Here is an 18020-nt window from a genome sequence, read left to right as displayed (position 1 = left end):
GGAAAAAAAAAAAAATATATATTTTTTTTTTTTTTTGAATGTAGTAGAGTCAACCACAGCACAAAACCGTGTTTTGAATTGTGATGTCCAGAATCAGGCCATAGAGCTTTTAGAAATCAATCAGGAATTCTTTCTTCATAAATCATTCTTCTACCTGATTGTGACAAAAACACCCACAACCCTTACCACTTAAGTATCACCATCGCAACCTCTGTGACACATATGCATTTGGTCCTAGTCTGGTTGCTTCTTTAACATGCTTAGATTGAGGCTTTGCTATTTCCTACCCTGACTCAGTTGACTTCTGATCTGTTTTGTTGAGGGTTTTTTAAGAGTACTAGAGATTTTATGTCAGTATTCCTAGAAGATGCACTGACCTTAAATAGATGTTCTTTGTCACCTGTTAGATGTCCAAGACTTATGATCTTTGTCCAACTTGTTTTGTCAGTATGATGGAAGTATGCAAGAGGTGGAAGCACAGGCAAGTGACCTAGAAGGAGCATAATTATAGAGCTGCCCTTTCATCATCCAAGTGTACAGTTACGAAAGCCAAGGCTGACCTGGAGTTGAATTTGGCAAAGGACGTGAAGAGCAACAAGAAAGGATTCCGCAAGCAAATTGGCAGCAGAAAGATGAATAGGGAAGATGTGGGCCTACTGCTGAACGGGGCAGGGAAACTGGTGACAAAGGACATGGAGAAAGCAGAGGTATTTAATGCCTTCTTTGTCTCAGTATTTACCAGGAAAGACAGCCCTCAGGAGTTCTAGGTCTCTGAGACTAGAAGGAAAGTATACAGGAAGGCAGATTTACCCTCAGTGGAAGAAGTTAGGGAGCACTTAAACAAGGCACAAAAAGCATACATCGTTGCAGCAAAGGAGGCCAACAGTATTTTGTGATGCATTAGGGAGAGTGTCACCAGCAGGCTGAAGGACGGGATCCTTCCCCTCTACTCAGCACTAGTGAGGCCACATCTGGAATAGTGTTCAGTTCTGGGCCCCCAGTACAAAACAGATATGGACTTAGTGGAGCAAGTCTAGCACAGAGCCACAAAGATGATTAAGAGACTGGAGGATCTGATACATCATGAGAGGGCAAGACAGGTGAGACTCTTCAGCTTAAATAAGAGAAAGCTCAAGGGGATCTTCACAATGCATATAAATACCCAGGGGGAGGGAGTGACCAAGAAGGAGCCAGAACCTTCTCGGTAGGGCCCACTGAGAAGACAAGAGACAATGGGCAAATTTTCCTGGACAAGGTAAAACACTCTTTTACTGAGTGGGTGATCAGACACGGGAACAGGTTGTCCAGAGCAGCTCTAGAAATACTCAAAACCCAGCTGGGCACAGTCCTGGGAAACCTGCTGTAACTGGTACTGTGTCCTTGTTTCAGCTGACACAGAGTTAAGTTTTCTTTCTAGTGGTTGCCGTCTTTTCAAATTTGGTATGACAGGAATGTCAATAATGCATATTGCTTCAGTTGTTGCTAAACGATGTTTATACTAGTCACTGACTTTTTTCAGGTTCCCATAGAAGCTGAGGAGCACATACAAAACAGTAGAATGGACAATGGAATATTCTGTACCATAAACATCATGCTCAGTATATAAATGAGGGTTGGCTGGGGAGGAAATCTGCAACCTCTACTCGGGTTGAGCTGGGTAACCAATTCATCGGGTAGTGAGAATGACTTGTGTTTTGCATATTCTTTTACTATCATTATTATTATTATTGTTATTTTCCTTTTCTGGTATTGTTCTATTAAGCTGTTTTTATCTCAGCCCACAAGGCTTTTTTCTCCTTTCCCCTCCTTCTCTCCCTCTTCTCCCGACCCTTCGGAAAGAAGCCGGGGTGACAGAGGCGGTACGGTCCTAGTTGCTGGCTGGGGTTAAACCCTGTTTGAGCAGGGGGATTGGGCTAGATGGTCTCAAGAGGTCTTTTCTACCTAAACAATTCAGCGATTCTGTGAAATTAAATCGTGTCTTTCCTTAGGCCCTCACTTCAAGTAAGGTTTTTTTCCTCTATTAACAGTAAAACACAAAAGCACTCAAAAGCTGACATGAAGTGTGAATGGAAAAACAGATTTACCACATCAGAGGCCAAGCAGCCTCACAAAAATTGTAGCTTGGATGTAATTTTTTATTATTTTTTATCAATTATGGGTACAGCAACTAAACAAAACCATAAAAAGCAAAACCAAGCCACTTGGCAAATACCAGTTGTGAGACTACATGCACGAGCAAATGTGAAAAACATTGTGGTAACTAGTCACTGACAAACCTACAAATGCTTTTAAACAAAGAGATTCTCAGCAAGCCCTGAATATAATTGCATTTCTGCTCTTGTCTTCTTCAGACATTTGCCACACAAACATGATAAGTACATCACAACAGACTAAAAAGCTATTGGGTTCCTATTAAATTACATCAATACCCAGAAACTAAAAAGCCAAAGCCATTTTTTCTTCAGAAATTGAGGCACAACAGGTTTGTAACTAAGACTTTAAACCAGTCTAAAAACATTTGTAACTTCTATATTTTAATTTAATTGTATTTAACAGTAGAATTTACATGCACAGATCCTTTAATTTTAGCACTTCATCAAGATTTTTTGGGGTGGTTTTTGTTGTTTTGGGGTTTTTTTGAATAAGCAATTTTTCAGACTTAAAAGTATTTTTATATGTATGCAATTCCTGATATTCCCATGTCTACCTTCTTCTCATTCTTCCCAGCATTTATAAGGTACCTGCAACCCTTCTGCCGTTTCAGTTACAAGGCAATTAGACTGCGAAGTAACGTAAAACTTCCTTAAGTATATAACTGTGTAATTCTGAAGAGGGAGATGCTTCAGGGCAGTAAAGAACACAGATTAACAGATTGGAAACCTGCAATATGTAAACTGGCTAGTAAAAATGCTGAGAAGAAAAAAAAAAGAAAAATCTGACTTAGCAACCAGTTCAAAGCAAAACGTAAGGAGCCCAATGAATCCTGGCTCCCCTGCAGTCAATAGGAGCATGCCAGACCAGCACGGTAATGCCACTGTTGACCAATTTACAAACTGCTGACGTGGTTGCTGCCTCCAAATTTTGATGTAACTGTTTTTGAACTGAACAGTCAAACTCACTCTTTCAATTTATCTTAACAGATATCAAAAAACAGGCTGAGAGAGTTGGGGTTGTTCGGCCTGGAGAAGAGAAGGCTCCAAAGAGACCTTATAGCAGCCTTCCAGTATCTGAAGTATCTGAAGGGGGCTACAGGAGAGATGGGGAGGGACTCTTTATCAGGGAGTGGAGTGATAGGATGAGGGGTAAGGGTTTTAAATTGAAAGAGGGGAGATTTAGATTAGATACTAGAAAGAAATTCTTTACTGTGAGGGTGGTGAGACACTGGAACAGGTTGCCCAGAGAAGCTGTGGATGCCCCATCCCTGGAAGTGATCAAGGCCAGGCTGGATGGGGCTTTGAGCAACCTGGTCTGGTGGGAGGTGTCCCTGCCCAGGGCAGCGGGGTTGGAAGTCGATGATCTTTAAGGTCCCTTTTCAGCTCTAACCATTCTATAGTTGTATGAAAACACTATAATTCTATATAAGCACATGACTTTTATAACACGTTGACGGGAATAAAGGAACACAAGTAGTTGAAATTAAAATACCTGTTATTGAACAGTACACTATGTGAGGAGCAATCTTTTTCAGGTCTTCATAACCTAGACCCATTTCAGCCAGTTTCCCAGGGATGTAGTTTTCCACAAAAACATCAGACACTGCTGCAAGCTTTAGAAAAGAAAAGGATGAATAAGATTTTTTTAATGAGCTTCCAAAAGTTCTATACATTCTTCATGTAACAATTTAAAAATCCTACTAATCAAAATGGCTCTAGTCTTTGTGACAAAAAAGAAAAAAAAAACCACACTTACAAGCCTTGTTAGACTTTTTTTTTTGCCTGTTCCCTCCAAACCACGGATTAGAGACACCGCATATCTAGAAAGACTGTAAAAATTCTAAAACAACTAGACAAAACTATAATATAATTATATTATCAGTATTACATCAATTTCGCAAGACTTTACAGTAGTTTACAGAACAATCATCACTTTTATACCTGAACAAAGCTTGAGAAGAAAAGGGGGGGGGGGGGGATGCATCTTTATCCTTCACGCTTTCTCTACCTTAGAAACAAATTCATAAGTTGTTTTTCATTTTAAAATCATTCATTACAATTACTGTAACAGAGGCCATGTATCTCACTTCCTGGATGTACAAGCAGAATAGGGAGCCCAAAAATTTTATTGGGTTAAAATGAACATCTTAAAGTCACCTCAGTTATAATAGAGGTGTCAAGCTCTGCAATGTGATTTTCTACATCATGTTTAAATGACTGACCTTGTCCAAAAAACTACTGAAATTACATTAACATATTACCTTGTCAGGCTATACATTATGTCTTTTTTTTTCTTATAAAAGTTGTAAATAGATATAGGACTAACACTAATTAAGAACTCCTGAAGCAAGAGAACAACGTGTTAAAAGAAAGACCTATGCCTTGGGTGAGTTGTAGAGGTTTTTTTGCTTAGGGTTTCCCCCACCAGGAATTTAAGAGACTATTTTCTGACAGGTGCACACATCTGTGCACGCATTTTTTTATTAAACTAAGTGTATTAGATTATGCTTAATGTTACTTGCAGCTGAGTCACATTCTCCAAAACTACCATTTAGCTGTCTGATTAATATATACAGTATGTTAGACCAGCTTCTATAAACTAGTGTCATCATAACAGCAATCACAAGCATTTTTATTCTAGCATGTGGGCTCTTGAGCTGAATTTAAGGCCAAAGAAGTTGCCAAGCCAGCAAGTATTTAACAGGAAAGACAGAAACTGATTCTTATTCAGACAAGGCACCACACAACTTATACGCGGTTTAATTGGATGCACGGAAGAGACATTAGTAACATTTACAGAAACTAAGTTCAGCTTATGGTAAAGGTGCATTTTAAAATATGTTAAGTATTTTTGAAGTGGCTGTGTGAAGAACCTGTAGGACTACAGTAAACTCAGAAACAGACTCCAGATTCTAAATAGGCCTTGCTGGGTTTCAATGCGGACAGCTGGCTGGTTTGTTAACTCGTGATTCCATAGAAGTGAACAGAACATAATTTCACAGGAGTTATTAAAAAATAGGCATTTGTCACAAGAATGTTCTCAAGAAGATACAGGTTTCCACAGAGCTAAAGCATTTGCTAGTGAAAACAGAAGTAGCTCAGACAGATCTACAGCTGTCCCAATCCTTTGCACAGGACAGCAAATCAAGCCACCAAACTAAGGTAAGGGGAACACAATAGGGGCAAGCTATTTGTTGTTTAATAGTATGAATTTATGAAAAATAAAGGTTTTTTTTAATTTTCTCTTTAAACGCTTCACAGTTCCTACATCAATACTTTGCAAACATCAAAATATTACAGCCTTAGCTTAATTCATTCAAGAGAGGAAATGGGTTACAACTTGTGTATTGCTTTCACTGGGGGTTTATAATCTATCCAATTTACAGGGATTGTATGGGCTAAAATGGTCTAAGAGTTGTTGTTCGTGTTATACTGAAGAACTATCATCTGCTACAGGGCACCGAGGAAAAAGGCACAACATACAGCACTGTAACATAAAAAGCACCATACCCCTGGACTCAGCAACATACATGGGGTGACAACAGTGCTAAGAGATGATACAATGACTTGAGCCCAATTTAACAGTGTACATGTTCTCAGAGAGAAATGAACGTGAATTTCCAAGGCATCCTACAAGTGCTGTGTCAGCTCTGCCACTAAAGTTTTCCTGACGCTTGGAAACAGTCTTTAACACAAAAAGGCAGCAGTCTTTTTTTTTTTTTTTGGTGCTCATTGAACCAAGCATAGGTACCCAGGGTTCCTATGAAGTTCACACTTTAAGTCCTAAAAGCCCTCTAAAGACATCACTTATACATTAACCTCTAGTAACAGAGTAACACAGAACTGACCTGGAATGCTATATATTCCAGATACACTCAACGTCTACGCCTCAGGAAAGAAAAAAAGACATCATGCATGCCAAAGCAGCCATTAAACTGAATAACAGTAACAAATAATGATGCTACTAACTTGATAAAACAAACTATTTGTACCTTTTGGAAGCTTTGTTTGGAGTTTTTCCGGGGGGGTTGAGGTTTTGGTTTTTTATAAAAACTCCACACAGAGGAGAGTGTGGATACTCACATATACAAACATATATAGACTTATACGAATGTGCATATATATATGTATGTGTGAATAGTTCGCTTTATCAAGTGAGAGAGCATGCATGAAACATGCTGACCTATCAGCTAAAGGCAATGGAAGGGAAGGAGTGCCATCAACTCCCAGCCAACTGAATTCTCCCAAGTTTTTAATGAATAAATAGAAAAGTTAATTAGTTAAGTCTAAAAAGTCAGGAGAAAAGAATCCTCAAGGTTCTTCAGATGAGCTTCTAACAATAACTGCTGAATAATGCTCTAAAGACATGCTGGCCATTATTACAACAAAAGGGATGCCAGAGCATGGGACTGGTGCACGTATAATCACTGAAGAGAAAAAACAATTTTCATTCAGGAAGATAAATCTTTGAAAGGCAGTTAACAGCAAGCCAAAAGCACTAAGAAAGAAGACAAGGCTACAAGTGACATAGAATAAAGCAACAAAAAAAAGGCAACCAAAGAATAATTGTGTGAATCACGTAATCGTTTAACTACAAAAGAGCTGACCCTTGGACCAGTATTTTGTAGTGCTGTGCCAAAGAAAGAAAAGCAGCCAGGAGTCTTGATGTACAGATTTCTTCAGTTCACTTGACACTACTGACTGAGTTACCAAGGCTGTGCTGATTGGCATGCACCTGAAGACCCTCTGCTCCTTGGTTTTAATGTGAGGGTGAGACACTGGAACAGGTTGCCCAGAGAAGCTGTGGATGCCCCATCCCTGGAGGTGTTCAAGGCCAGGCTGGATGGGGCTTTGAGCAACCTGGTCTGGTGGGAGGTGTCCCTGCCCATGGCAGGGGGGTTGGAACTCTGTGATCTTTAGGGTCCCTTCCAACTCTAACCATTCTGTGATTCAAGATTCTGATATCTACCGTGTTCTACCTATATGGAATTTACAAGGTGTGGGGAAACAAAATTTATTTTAACCATGCTATCTTTCTTAATAAAAAAAAGTATAACTAATAAGTTTCCTTTGTAGGGTTTAGGCTCAGGACACAATTTATATTCAGGTATGAGTAACTAGTGTCAGAACCTTGATTGTCTTCTTGCCATCAATTACTTTACAGACATGAACGCTACTTTTCATAATAACAAATACATTGCTGAACACTGCTTAATTCTAAACGCATCTGTCCTCAAGTTACCAGGAGACAACTGACAACAAAAAGCCTGTTATAGACAACTTTCCTTTTTTCAAAAAGAATGTGTAAAGCCCAAACAGAAGAAGTTATATTCTGGTTCCATTTGAGATGCAATAATGGAAATGCCAAGACCTCTGCACCAAATACTTCCAAAAACTGTAACTCTAAATCATCTAAATGATAAACAACTCCACAAGTAGAGTCACATTTCAATAATGTCTCATCACTTCACAGTGTGGCTATATCACAGATAGGGATGCCATCAATTTAAGGAACAGAAAGCTGCAGTGGTTATGAAAGCAACTTTAATAAAGGACAGAAACTGTAAGAAATGACTTGGCAACAAGACTGACTGTCCTCCTGTTTAGGTCAGTTCTGCAAATCTTGCAGTTGCTTTCTCGTTTTTCCATGAGTTGGGTTTCTCATCACAGCTTTATCTTCACCAGGGAAAGATCTTTGCCACAGGAGATCTCATTTCCACCGCTAGTGTGGTAAACATTTAACAGAGTTACTTCTCCCACTGGAAATTCTGTAATATCACATCTCAGGAAATAATTTTCACACACACTTGACTATTTAAGTGACATCAAACTAAGGAAAAAACATTGCTGCTGGCAGGAACCATTTGTCCCTAGCTCTAAGTACTCTTGCTACCAGCTATCCGATCTTCAGCATCATAACTACATTACAGTGGTAAAGGAGATCTGACCAGGAAGAAAAGAGTGGGAAGCCCAGCACCGAGCTGACAGAGAGGATGCTGCTCTTGCATGACAAATGAGGGAGAAGAAAAGTTGCTGCTTTGATTTAAAAATCATGTGGGATTTGAAGTCAACCAGGCTCCTGAGTCCTCAAGCAAGACTATATTGCAAATTCTTAAGTCACCAGCCAGTCAACTCCGCAGCCCATAAAAAGATTCTCCATATTGCAGAAAAAGTGACACATTCAAAAACAGAACAAAGCAATAATTTTCCTGCACAAATGTCAAGATGAGAAATGGGGAACTTCCTAACCACAAATAGTGGCAGTCACATAAGAAGCTTACGCTGAAGCCATCTTTTCTCCAGCTCATCCTGACTCACAGGCCCGGCTGCCTTCAACTCTTCAAACAGGTCCAGCCCACACACTGGAATCAGTGGACATTTTGTGTAGAGTAGTTTTTCTTTCACTATTTTTAAAGGTCAAATAACAAGGAAAAAAAATCTAGCCCTGTTATGCAAGAGGAACAATTTTTATAGCCCTTATTTAGAGTGTGACTAGTTTATCCAAAAATACATCTGTGTTATACCACGCAAAATTATTCCCAATGACAGCATGTATTTTCAAAACCTTTAGAAGATAAACATACGGCTTCATAGCAAATCAACAGTAAACGGTTCTGTTCTGCTAAGAGAAAAGGCACCGGAGAATCCTTGGCTCATAAACTCCAAAAAATTTCCATATGAAGCGTCTTTTACAGAGCTGACAGGGAAGAGAATAGGTCAGAAGTATCAGACAACTTGATCTATTTCCATTTCATCCACTGTTCCCAACAAAAAAATACTACCAGACAAATTCTACTTGTTGCAGGACACATACAGTCTCACTGTTTCAGTATCAGTTCTAATCACTTTTCACAAACAGTAACAGAAGCCAGCTCACCACCTTCGATGTGTTAGTACTGCAGGGCTAAAAGCACAGCACTAGCAAGTAGCAGGTCTTCTATTTCTCAATAAATAAAAAAGGGACCACAAAGCACAAGTTTTACAGAAAGTAACATATGATGCATTTATTAGTTATTCAATGGAAAAATGGATCACATTTAAAACACCCTTACATTCTGAACTCAAATACTGAAAAAAGAAACAAATATCAAATTTGACCTACAGGACAGTATTTCTCAGAAAGATACATAGCTATTGAAGTCATGAATATACTGTAACATTCAAAAAGCTGCAGCTACTGGAGCCCAGTATCTCCTCTCCATGAACTGCTCGTTGACTTTATCAGATCACTCCAGCCTGAATCTTTCTAACAAAATAGTACCGCAAGATCAAACAGAGCAACAGTAAAAGGAAAGCACTAGGCTGTTAAACCTTTTCCTCACAATATTTCATTTGAAGCTTCTGATGCCATTTTCATGTAAGTGTTATATCTAAAATCATTAGAAATCACACCGAACATAGAGCCCGAAAGCACAGAATACAGAGGCTATTACCATAATTTAACAAATTTACTGCACATATACATATTTTTTAATGTCAAATATCAAATTAACACTTGAAATGCAGAGTTTGTTCTTTACTACTTAGGATCAAAACACCACAAAATAGGCACAGTTTGCATGCTATCAAAACCTACCTCTCTGATTAGCTTTGCTCCTTTTGAATCCTTCATGTTGATAGCTATACTCTGGGGACAAAAAGAAATAAAAACACAACAGTAATTTACGTGAAAGCCCTTCTGGTGATTATCAGCCTCTTCTAACCAAAACCAACAGCCAAGTTTCACACTACAGCTAAATCCAGTAAGTTGATTTTAACACACGCCCCACCTCCTCCTGCAAAAAGAAATTCTGTTGGTACAGCAAGTCAAACTGTCTCATCAATTCATCAGACAAGTACCAAACACGTCTGCCAGATGTGCAGCTGGGAGCTGCACTGCAGCGTGTTCACTGTACATTTGCACAGCATCTACTCCTGCAAGTACACACGGGGACAGCAGAAACATTTGTTTCAATGGCAACTAGGCATTAAATAGCTCAGCCATATCATGAAACTTCATCTTAATCCTGAAGTTTCACAAGCTACCTTTAGCCAACCCAACTGTGGTATGATACCTGCTCTTCTTGGTCTCCAGCTGATGCAGGTTAGCTGAGCACCTATAAAGACTGATCCTTCAAATAACATAACCCATACTTTCAGCTGCGTTCATTTTCAATCCATTTGCACCAGCAATTGAGGGCTGGCAGGACCACTCTTGCTTTTTGAACTTGCCTCAGCTGATCACAGCACCATACCAGAGCTTTGAAGCCTTTAAAACAAAATAAATTTGTTTTAAGCCTGAAATGTATTCATCATAGCTTAAGGCCAATGTAACTATTGCTCCATTACCTATGTTAAGAATCAAACAAAGAAGTGTTATGTCTTCAGTCGTGATTACAGAAAACACAGGCTAATGTTCAATACTACACTCCATTTACCTTTTTATTTCTATTGACACTTAAAAAATAAACACTCTCTGTTCCAGCAAAAGGTGGGCCCCAGGCTCTTGTATCATCACCAGCTCCTGAAAGAAAAACCATCACATTTTCATAGGTGTTGAAAAATCATACTGCCAACAAATAAAAAGAATAAAGTCTTCCTCCAACGTCATATTTAAACCACCTAGGCTTCATTTAGCAAACAGGACAAAAAAAAAAGTTTATTATATATATTTTAGGACACTTATGGCAAAAAAAACACCTAAAAGTAAATGCAATTAAGCCAAGTAAACAGTGTTTGCTAGTGTTAGATTACTTTTAGACTTTAAAATATTAATACAAAGACACACACCACCAAGGCATTTGCAGTTTTTCTGGTTGCTTTTGGGGTTTGGTTTTTGGAGGGCTGGGTTTTTTTGGGGGAGTGGGAGGAGGGTGGTGTTTGTTGGTTTTTTTTAACTTGAGAGCTACAATTACATTATTTTAGGCAATCTGGAAGAATTTATTAGAAGCTCTTGCCCTGTACTGAGCGTCACACAGCACCCATGGTCAACAAGCTACTCCTGAAACACTCTGGAGACAATGTCAAGATGCCACTCATCAGCCACAACTTGTTAAGATGCATGCTGCAGGAACGCCAAGAAAAAGCAGCACTCGCTATAGCTGGTGCAATCCCCCACCTCCAACCCTTCCAGAAATGTTCCTGCCTTATAGGAAGGCAAGATGACATTAAGCATAAATGATACAGTGACATCAGTGTCTGCAGCTGCTTTAATTTCCCATTTTAAACCTTTCTTAAATGTCACGAAGACCAGCAATCTACTTTAATTAGTATTAAAACTAAGGCTGGCAATCTATTTTAATTAGGATTAAAGCTAAATTTAAATTCAGATATAATCATCATCCCAAGTGCTAGCAAGCATGCACACTGCTGTATCTATTTCGATATCTAGACTTTATCTGCTTGTTAACTTCACATGAGTGAAAACTTTCCTTAGCGAGGCAACACAGAAGACAGAAACAAGCTGAGGGACCTTTGGTCTTACACAGTACAGCCACTGTCATAATTATGCCATACAGTATGGTAACACAAAGTCTACAGCCATTTAAGATCAACTGTGGTGGAAGTTAAATATACAAATTACTCATCAACATTTGTACTGTTTAGTATCTCAAAGAACTATTGTGGTTCAAGCAGGAAGCTTGGGTGAGGCGGAAAACAACTCTCTTCTGTATGTTACCACTTCAAGCCACTGAAAACAAAACATTTCAGTAATACTTTCCATGTAGGATGCTCATGTGGCTACTATCCTTTATGTATTAATACTCCGGTGAAAATAGGCATCCTCTCACAGAAAAAGCAGATTACTCACACGCTCACATCTTTGAAATTCAGAATTCTCAGGCTGCCCTTCTCCTTCCATCACAAAACAAAACTCTAAGAACTGAAATGTAAATCTCCAAAACTCTTACTTCATACTTAATTGCTGACATTGTTCCATTCCTAATACCTAGATACTTGGAATAATACCACTGCCAGTCTCATCCGATAGTACAAAATAGATGCAGCTCCTGCCCTGTCACAGAAGTGAAAATGTTTGAAATGGCGGTGAGTGATTAAGGATGACCCATAGGTTGATGTGACAAAACTTGTGAGGCATTCAATGTTTTGTTAAATGTTTAAATATTGAATATTTTCTATTTAAAGATAAAATATAGGGAATGTAATATGTTCTAGTATCTCAAGTGTGTAATTATCTTTACCAGCTCTTTTCAAAACTAATAATATGAAAAGAAGCTTAAAGCATGGAAACTTAAAGAAGGAAAAAATACATGACATAATGTGCAGCTGCTGGGGCATAATTACATGCCGCAAATTCGTAATGATGCATAAAACTGAAAGCCAAATGCAAGGAATATTTCTAAAAAAGAACGAAAGGCCATGCAATTTGTTATTCTTCTTGCATGGTCTTATGAACTACTACGTGTGGCTATTTCATAGGAATTAAGCATTTTTTACCATTACTCAATCCTCAACAACTCTTTGAATAAGAAGTGCATGTGCTGAGTGGAAAAAGAAAAGCTAAAATACACAAAAATAAAGTTCTATTTATGAAGCTAATTACCCGGAGTCCAATCAGACTCAGAAAGAGCTACACCGGTTTCTGCATCTGAACACGCACACTCGAAGCTCGTTAACCTCAGACACTTTCAGCATTAGCATGAAGATTTTCATGCAAATTCAGAAATCTCCCTTTTCCAATGAACTCCCATCTCCACCTATACAGGCCTATCAGATCCTGGACTTCAAAGATACAACTAACACAGGCAGAAAATAACTTTTGTTCGCTTTGTCCAATTACAAAGAAAGATTTCTCCAACAAGGTAATGTTTAATTAACAATTAAAATTATTCTCAGGAGAAAGTTGATACAGTATGGCAAGTCACCTTATACTCTACTGGTCAAAATGCTTACCAGCCCCACTAGGTCTATATATTATACCAAAGCAGTGCAAATAAACAACATATATATATTAAATGCTCATATTACCTTTCTTCATTCTAATAATAAAAATGAATATAGAAGGTGGAGTCTCTGTTTCCAAAATTAAAGTGCCTGTTATTTTATCAGTATCCCAGTCCTGAGTAGTAAAATGTATTCCCATTTAAAATTATCTAAGATGTTCTGGCTCAGAGGGAACTGAGCTGAAGATTCCGAATTCCCAAATTGGAAAAACACCTTTTCCATAATTCTTATGTAATTAATTGCTGGAAGGATTTGTATGTTTGTCAGATTTCACACATCAAACACTACACTTAAATCTCTGTTTTAACTCTCTCACCACAATACAAAAACACCATCCACATAAGCATTCACAAGCCCAATTGAAAATCTAAGCAAAGTCCAAACAATTCAAACAAAATCAGTTTAGTTTTGAATGATGGAATAAGGCACTTTAAGCGGTGACTCAGTACTGCTTTGTACATTAATATCTGAAAAAATTTACCTGACCTCAAAACTTCAACCTTTTCACATGCTTTTCCAAATATAGATGTAGACTACTTGTGATCAACACACATACATGGAGCAGTGTTAAGTTTAATACAAAAAAAATCATATATATATATAAGTAAACCTATTAAAAACTAGTTCTCTACCACACCAGAAATTGTACAAGGATGTAAAATGGTCCCAAATTTGAGAACTGCTGGCTCAAAAGAAAAATAAAAATAGCTACAAAATTATTTCTTAGCATAACACTATACACAGTCACCAAAAACACACTATCACCAAATAAATATAATATTGTCTTTCTGTATATTTTCAAAGGTTTTCAGTCTTGCAGTCTCAGTCATGTATTACTTAAAACATAAAAACTATTTGTTAAACTACCCCCTGTTCTTATTACATCTAAAATAGATAAATAAAAATCTTACCTGGTCTTTCCACTTTGATAACTTCAGCCCCTAGATCTCCCAAATTCATTGTGGCAAAGGGCCCTGCAAGCACCCTGTAATATTAAAAAAAAAGATTGTTTTCTTAGTTTTTCCCATCTGATTATTTGCATCTAGGCAGCCTGTTTGAAGTTACAGACAAAACACAAACCTTGTTAAATCAAGAATTTTCACACCATCCAATGGCTTTACATTACTACCACCTGACAAGAAACAGAAAATAGTGATTTACTCTTGAATTATTTTTTGTAAGAGATGTTTCTCATTGTTAGTCTGAAACACTTTTTTATGACACTCTCCCACCATCGTCCCTCATCTCCCTCCCCAAATTAAAAGATAATAAAGCTTACTGCACAGGTAGGTTATTACATTAGTGAAGCCCTTCAGAGTTGGAAAACCTTATGATTAACATTGCAGAACCTATTCTACACACCTAGCGATTCTCCAATAAAGCTACTTTTTAGAGATATTTTTATACGTGCCTTCCACAAACACTTATGTAGCTTTTAAAGAAAGATCCAAGCTTCAAGCTGCAACAGGGTAGGTTTAGACAGGACATTAGGAAACAATTCTTCACGGAAAGAGCGGTCAGATGCTGGAATCGGCTGCCCAGGGAGGCGGTTGAGTCACCATCCCTGCATGTATTTAAGAGCCATTTAGATGCGGTGCTGGGGGATATAGTATAGGGGAGAACTTTGTAGAGTAGGGTTGATGGTTGGACTCGATGATCCCAAGGGTCTTTTCCAACCTGAACGATTCTATGATGCTATAAAAGCATAGAAAGCAACATCAGAACAACACAAACTAAAACTACTGGGTAGCAGACCAATGTGAAGCACAGCATTCTCACAAAGTGTTTTGACCCATGTAGATATATGCACTTAAATCACACACAAAAAGAAAAATCTGCATTTCAAAAAATAAGTTACAAAACTGAGGACAGACTATACAAACCAGGGAAATACCTGTTCTATCTTTAACTTTCAATGGCAGTCGCACATGGAAGGTAACTGCTAGGAAATCACAATGCTTTCCTCCTTCCCTCACCCTTTCCAACCTGACTAGCTCGAAGAAACAACAGCCATGGCAATAAGCATCACAGGCAGAGCAAGCAGTCTCATAATCTAGACCACAAGTTTGCCAACTATCTCTTGGGAGACCTTGGATTATCTTCTGCTAAATCACTGTCTTTACTTGCAGGCTGGAGATGCAAACTCTTCACCACCCCTTGTGGATGGTAATTTCATTACTATCTGGAAGGGGTGTTATACCACACACACAACAAAAAAAAGGGAAAAAAAAGCATCTGGCCAATAACACCATAAAAATTTACACAATACTAACTTGTGGTAGGCACCTCTTTTTGATATTTGTCCAGGTAAGAGAAAGATGTAAAACATGGTGGGGAAAAAAAAATAAAAACCACAAAAACCCACGTTAATTCAAGCACATACTTCCTTACAGCATAGGAAGGAGAAGAGAACCACAGTCCCCCAAAGCATGCAGGGCAGTGTGGTGCATGTCCCAGGTCATGCAGCTGTGGATGCCTGTGTCACCTGCTCCACAATCCCTCCATTAGACCTGAGCCACCTTTCAGCCACCCCCATAACTCTCCCTCCTACCTTACTGTATATATGGTAAGGAGATGGGTATAGATATATATATAATGAAAAGATACAGCAATATGAGTCAGTATTGGGAATTCAATGCTTCTGCTAAAATGTCTTCATTCACTGTACTGCTCTCAATGAAAACACGTGTATCCCATTCTTCAAGGCATTTTCCTCAATTATTACCAATCATTCCAGAGGGATATAACAGCTTTTAATATGTCTTGCATGTTTTACACAGATCAAGCATGTTGAAAGTGTGCTTATCTAGGATCGGCCGTGTATTTTGCACATTTCAAAACCTTTAGGAAAACTCAGGCTGCCACCTATCTTCAACAATGCACACCTCAGTGAAAGTTCCAGTTGGTGGAAAAGGCTTCTGTTACTGCAGGTAAACACCCCAGATCCTCCAGCGTAACGTCAATTTTATTAAGTTGGCTCTAGCCGAGCAAGTACTTAAGCATGTGTTTGTTTGTTAAGGCACCGCCTGCACCATTAAAAAAAAAAAAATCATTATAGTTCACAAAAAGGGTTCGTCTTCCTCTATTCTTTCCACATCTTCTAAAGCACTGCTCTCGTACTCTATGGCTCACTTATTTTCCTCCTGAGCCAGCATTTAGTGCTACTTAGATTTCTCACAAATACAGTACTAGAACAACAGCAACAAGTTCTCTGCCTGAGGCTGAGTTGCAGGAATCCATAAAAGATATTTCTTAAGGCCAAAGTGTTAAGATTAGCCTTTAAACCTGCATTTATGCATAACTAAGACTGGTGAATCCTTACTAATATTATCACATCACTCACATCGTGGTAACATCTAATACTCCATTCAGGGATTAGAACTCTTCTGTAGTTTCTGATAGATCCTGAGTACCAGCGTGCTGCCAACCACTTACTGCGAGAACAAGAAGAAACAGTCACACCAGAAACAAACAGAAAAGACCAGAATTGATCAGTGTGGACCAGAAGCAACTCCTTTTTTTTTCTTCTCCGCACTAGCCTGCAATCAGGCACATACACAAAGTTAAACTTTCCCCGCAGAGTGGGTTTTGTTGGAATTCTGGCTCAATAGTCTAAATTCTTTAAAACACAAACTCACATTTTCTTTCGTATTTTTAATTACTCTGGTAACTTGATGATTGAAAGAAAATCACTTTCCCAGCTCTATGTCCTATTTGTAAACTCTTTATTCCCACGATACCTGAATTTACCGTAAATTAGACAGCCATGTGTATTTTATATTTTATACGTAACTTCAATGAAGAATAGATCCACTCACTCTCAATATGATTTAAACTCTTAGTTAAGCCCAGTGGGTTGTCTGTCCCAAGGTTGGTCTAACGTATCAATACGTAAGCCACCAACAGAGAGATCATACTAGAGAAGAGAAATTCATTTTCAGGTCATATTCCTAAAAAAAAGCTTTCCTTTATATTTGTAAGCAACAGAAGAGGGCACTGAAAGCCGATTAGTACATTTAATATTCTTGCACCAATGCAAATTAACAGTAAATAATTAGATTCCATTCCATGTAATTACATCCAGTTCCAGAGGAGATTGCTCCTTAAGGCTGTTGTTTCAACTTTGATTGCCGAATCACTATTTTTCAATTCATAGATGCCGAAAGTTATGATCGAGTCCATCACTACTAGGGATTAAATCACTATCAACAGGTACACTCCAGCCAGGCACACACTCCCTACTTTTATCCTGGGAAAGAGAACTCCAGAAGTTCCTCTGATTCCAACGCAATCAACGCAGCCGTTAGGTTGGGGTTTTGGTTTTTTTTTTTGCTATATTATTAAATAACAGAGAAATCTGAAAGCCAGAGGGAAATCACTTTGCTGGGCAAAGTCCACCGCGGCTGCGCTCGCCACAGCCCCGCAGGGAGCCAGCCCAGCAGCGGACCAAGGCTTTTACACCGGCGGCCGCTCTCGCCGCCCCCCCCCCCCCCCCCCCCCCGCCTCCGCAGCCCCGCGGTGCCGGGGAAGGGGGCTCAGCCGCCGGGGCCGGGCCGCGCTGCTGCCAGGGGGCGGTGGCAGGAGCCCCCCTCAGGTGTTCCAGGGCCCGCCCGCCCCCCACAGCGAAACGGCTCCGACCCCTGCCCGAGCCGCGCCTCAGGCCTCCGACGGGGTTCAATGGGGCCTCAGCCAGGCGAGGAAGGGGAGGCTGAGGAGAAGGGCGCGGCGCGGCTACCTGCCGGGGGAACGCCTCCGCCCCGCGCCCCGCCGCCGCTGACAGTAGAGGCGGCCCTCGGGGCTCCGGAGCAGCGCGGCGAGGCGCTGCCGCCAGCAGAGGCTGCCGAGCAGGGGCTCCTCCGCAACCCGCCGGGGCAACGGCGGATCCTTCTTGCCAGCCGGGCGAGCAGCATCTCCACCGCCCGC

General features: G+C 39.6%; 1 protein-coding gene across 1 annotated transcript in view; it reads right to left on the bottom strand.

Moving 5' to 3' along the window:
* Positions 1-18020, bottom strand: part of SUGCT (succinyl-CoA:glutarate-CoA transferase) — a 347492-nt gene extending 329472 nt beyond the window's left edge. The window contains exons 1-6 of the mRNA XM_074146556.1: positions 17833-18020; positions 14178-14229; positions 14009-14082; positions 10571-10656; positions 9730-9780; positions 3646-3766 (exon numbers count right to left, since the gene is read on the bottom strand). Coding sequence (XP_074002657.1) covers positions 3646-3766; positions 9730-9780; positions 10571-10656; positions 14009-14082; positions 14178-14229; positions 17833-18007 — 559 coding nt within the window. The 5' untranslated portion in view covers positions 18008-18020. The remainder of the gene's footprint in view (positions 1-3645; positions 3767-9729; positions 9781-10570; positions 10657-14008; positions 14083-14177; positions 14230-17832) is intronic.

The sequence above is a fragment of the Numenius arquata genome, chromosome 4 (assembly GCF_964106895.1).
Source record: "Numenius arquata chromosome 4, bNumArq3.hap1.1, whole genome shotgun sequence".
NCBI lineage: Eukaryota > Metazoa > Chordata > Aves > Charadriiformes > Scolopacidae > Numenius > Numenius arquata.
The sequence above is the reverse complement of the archived record's forward strand: the minus strand, read 5'-3'. Positions and strand labels throughout refer to the sequence as shown.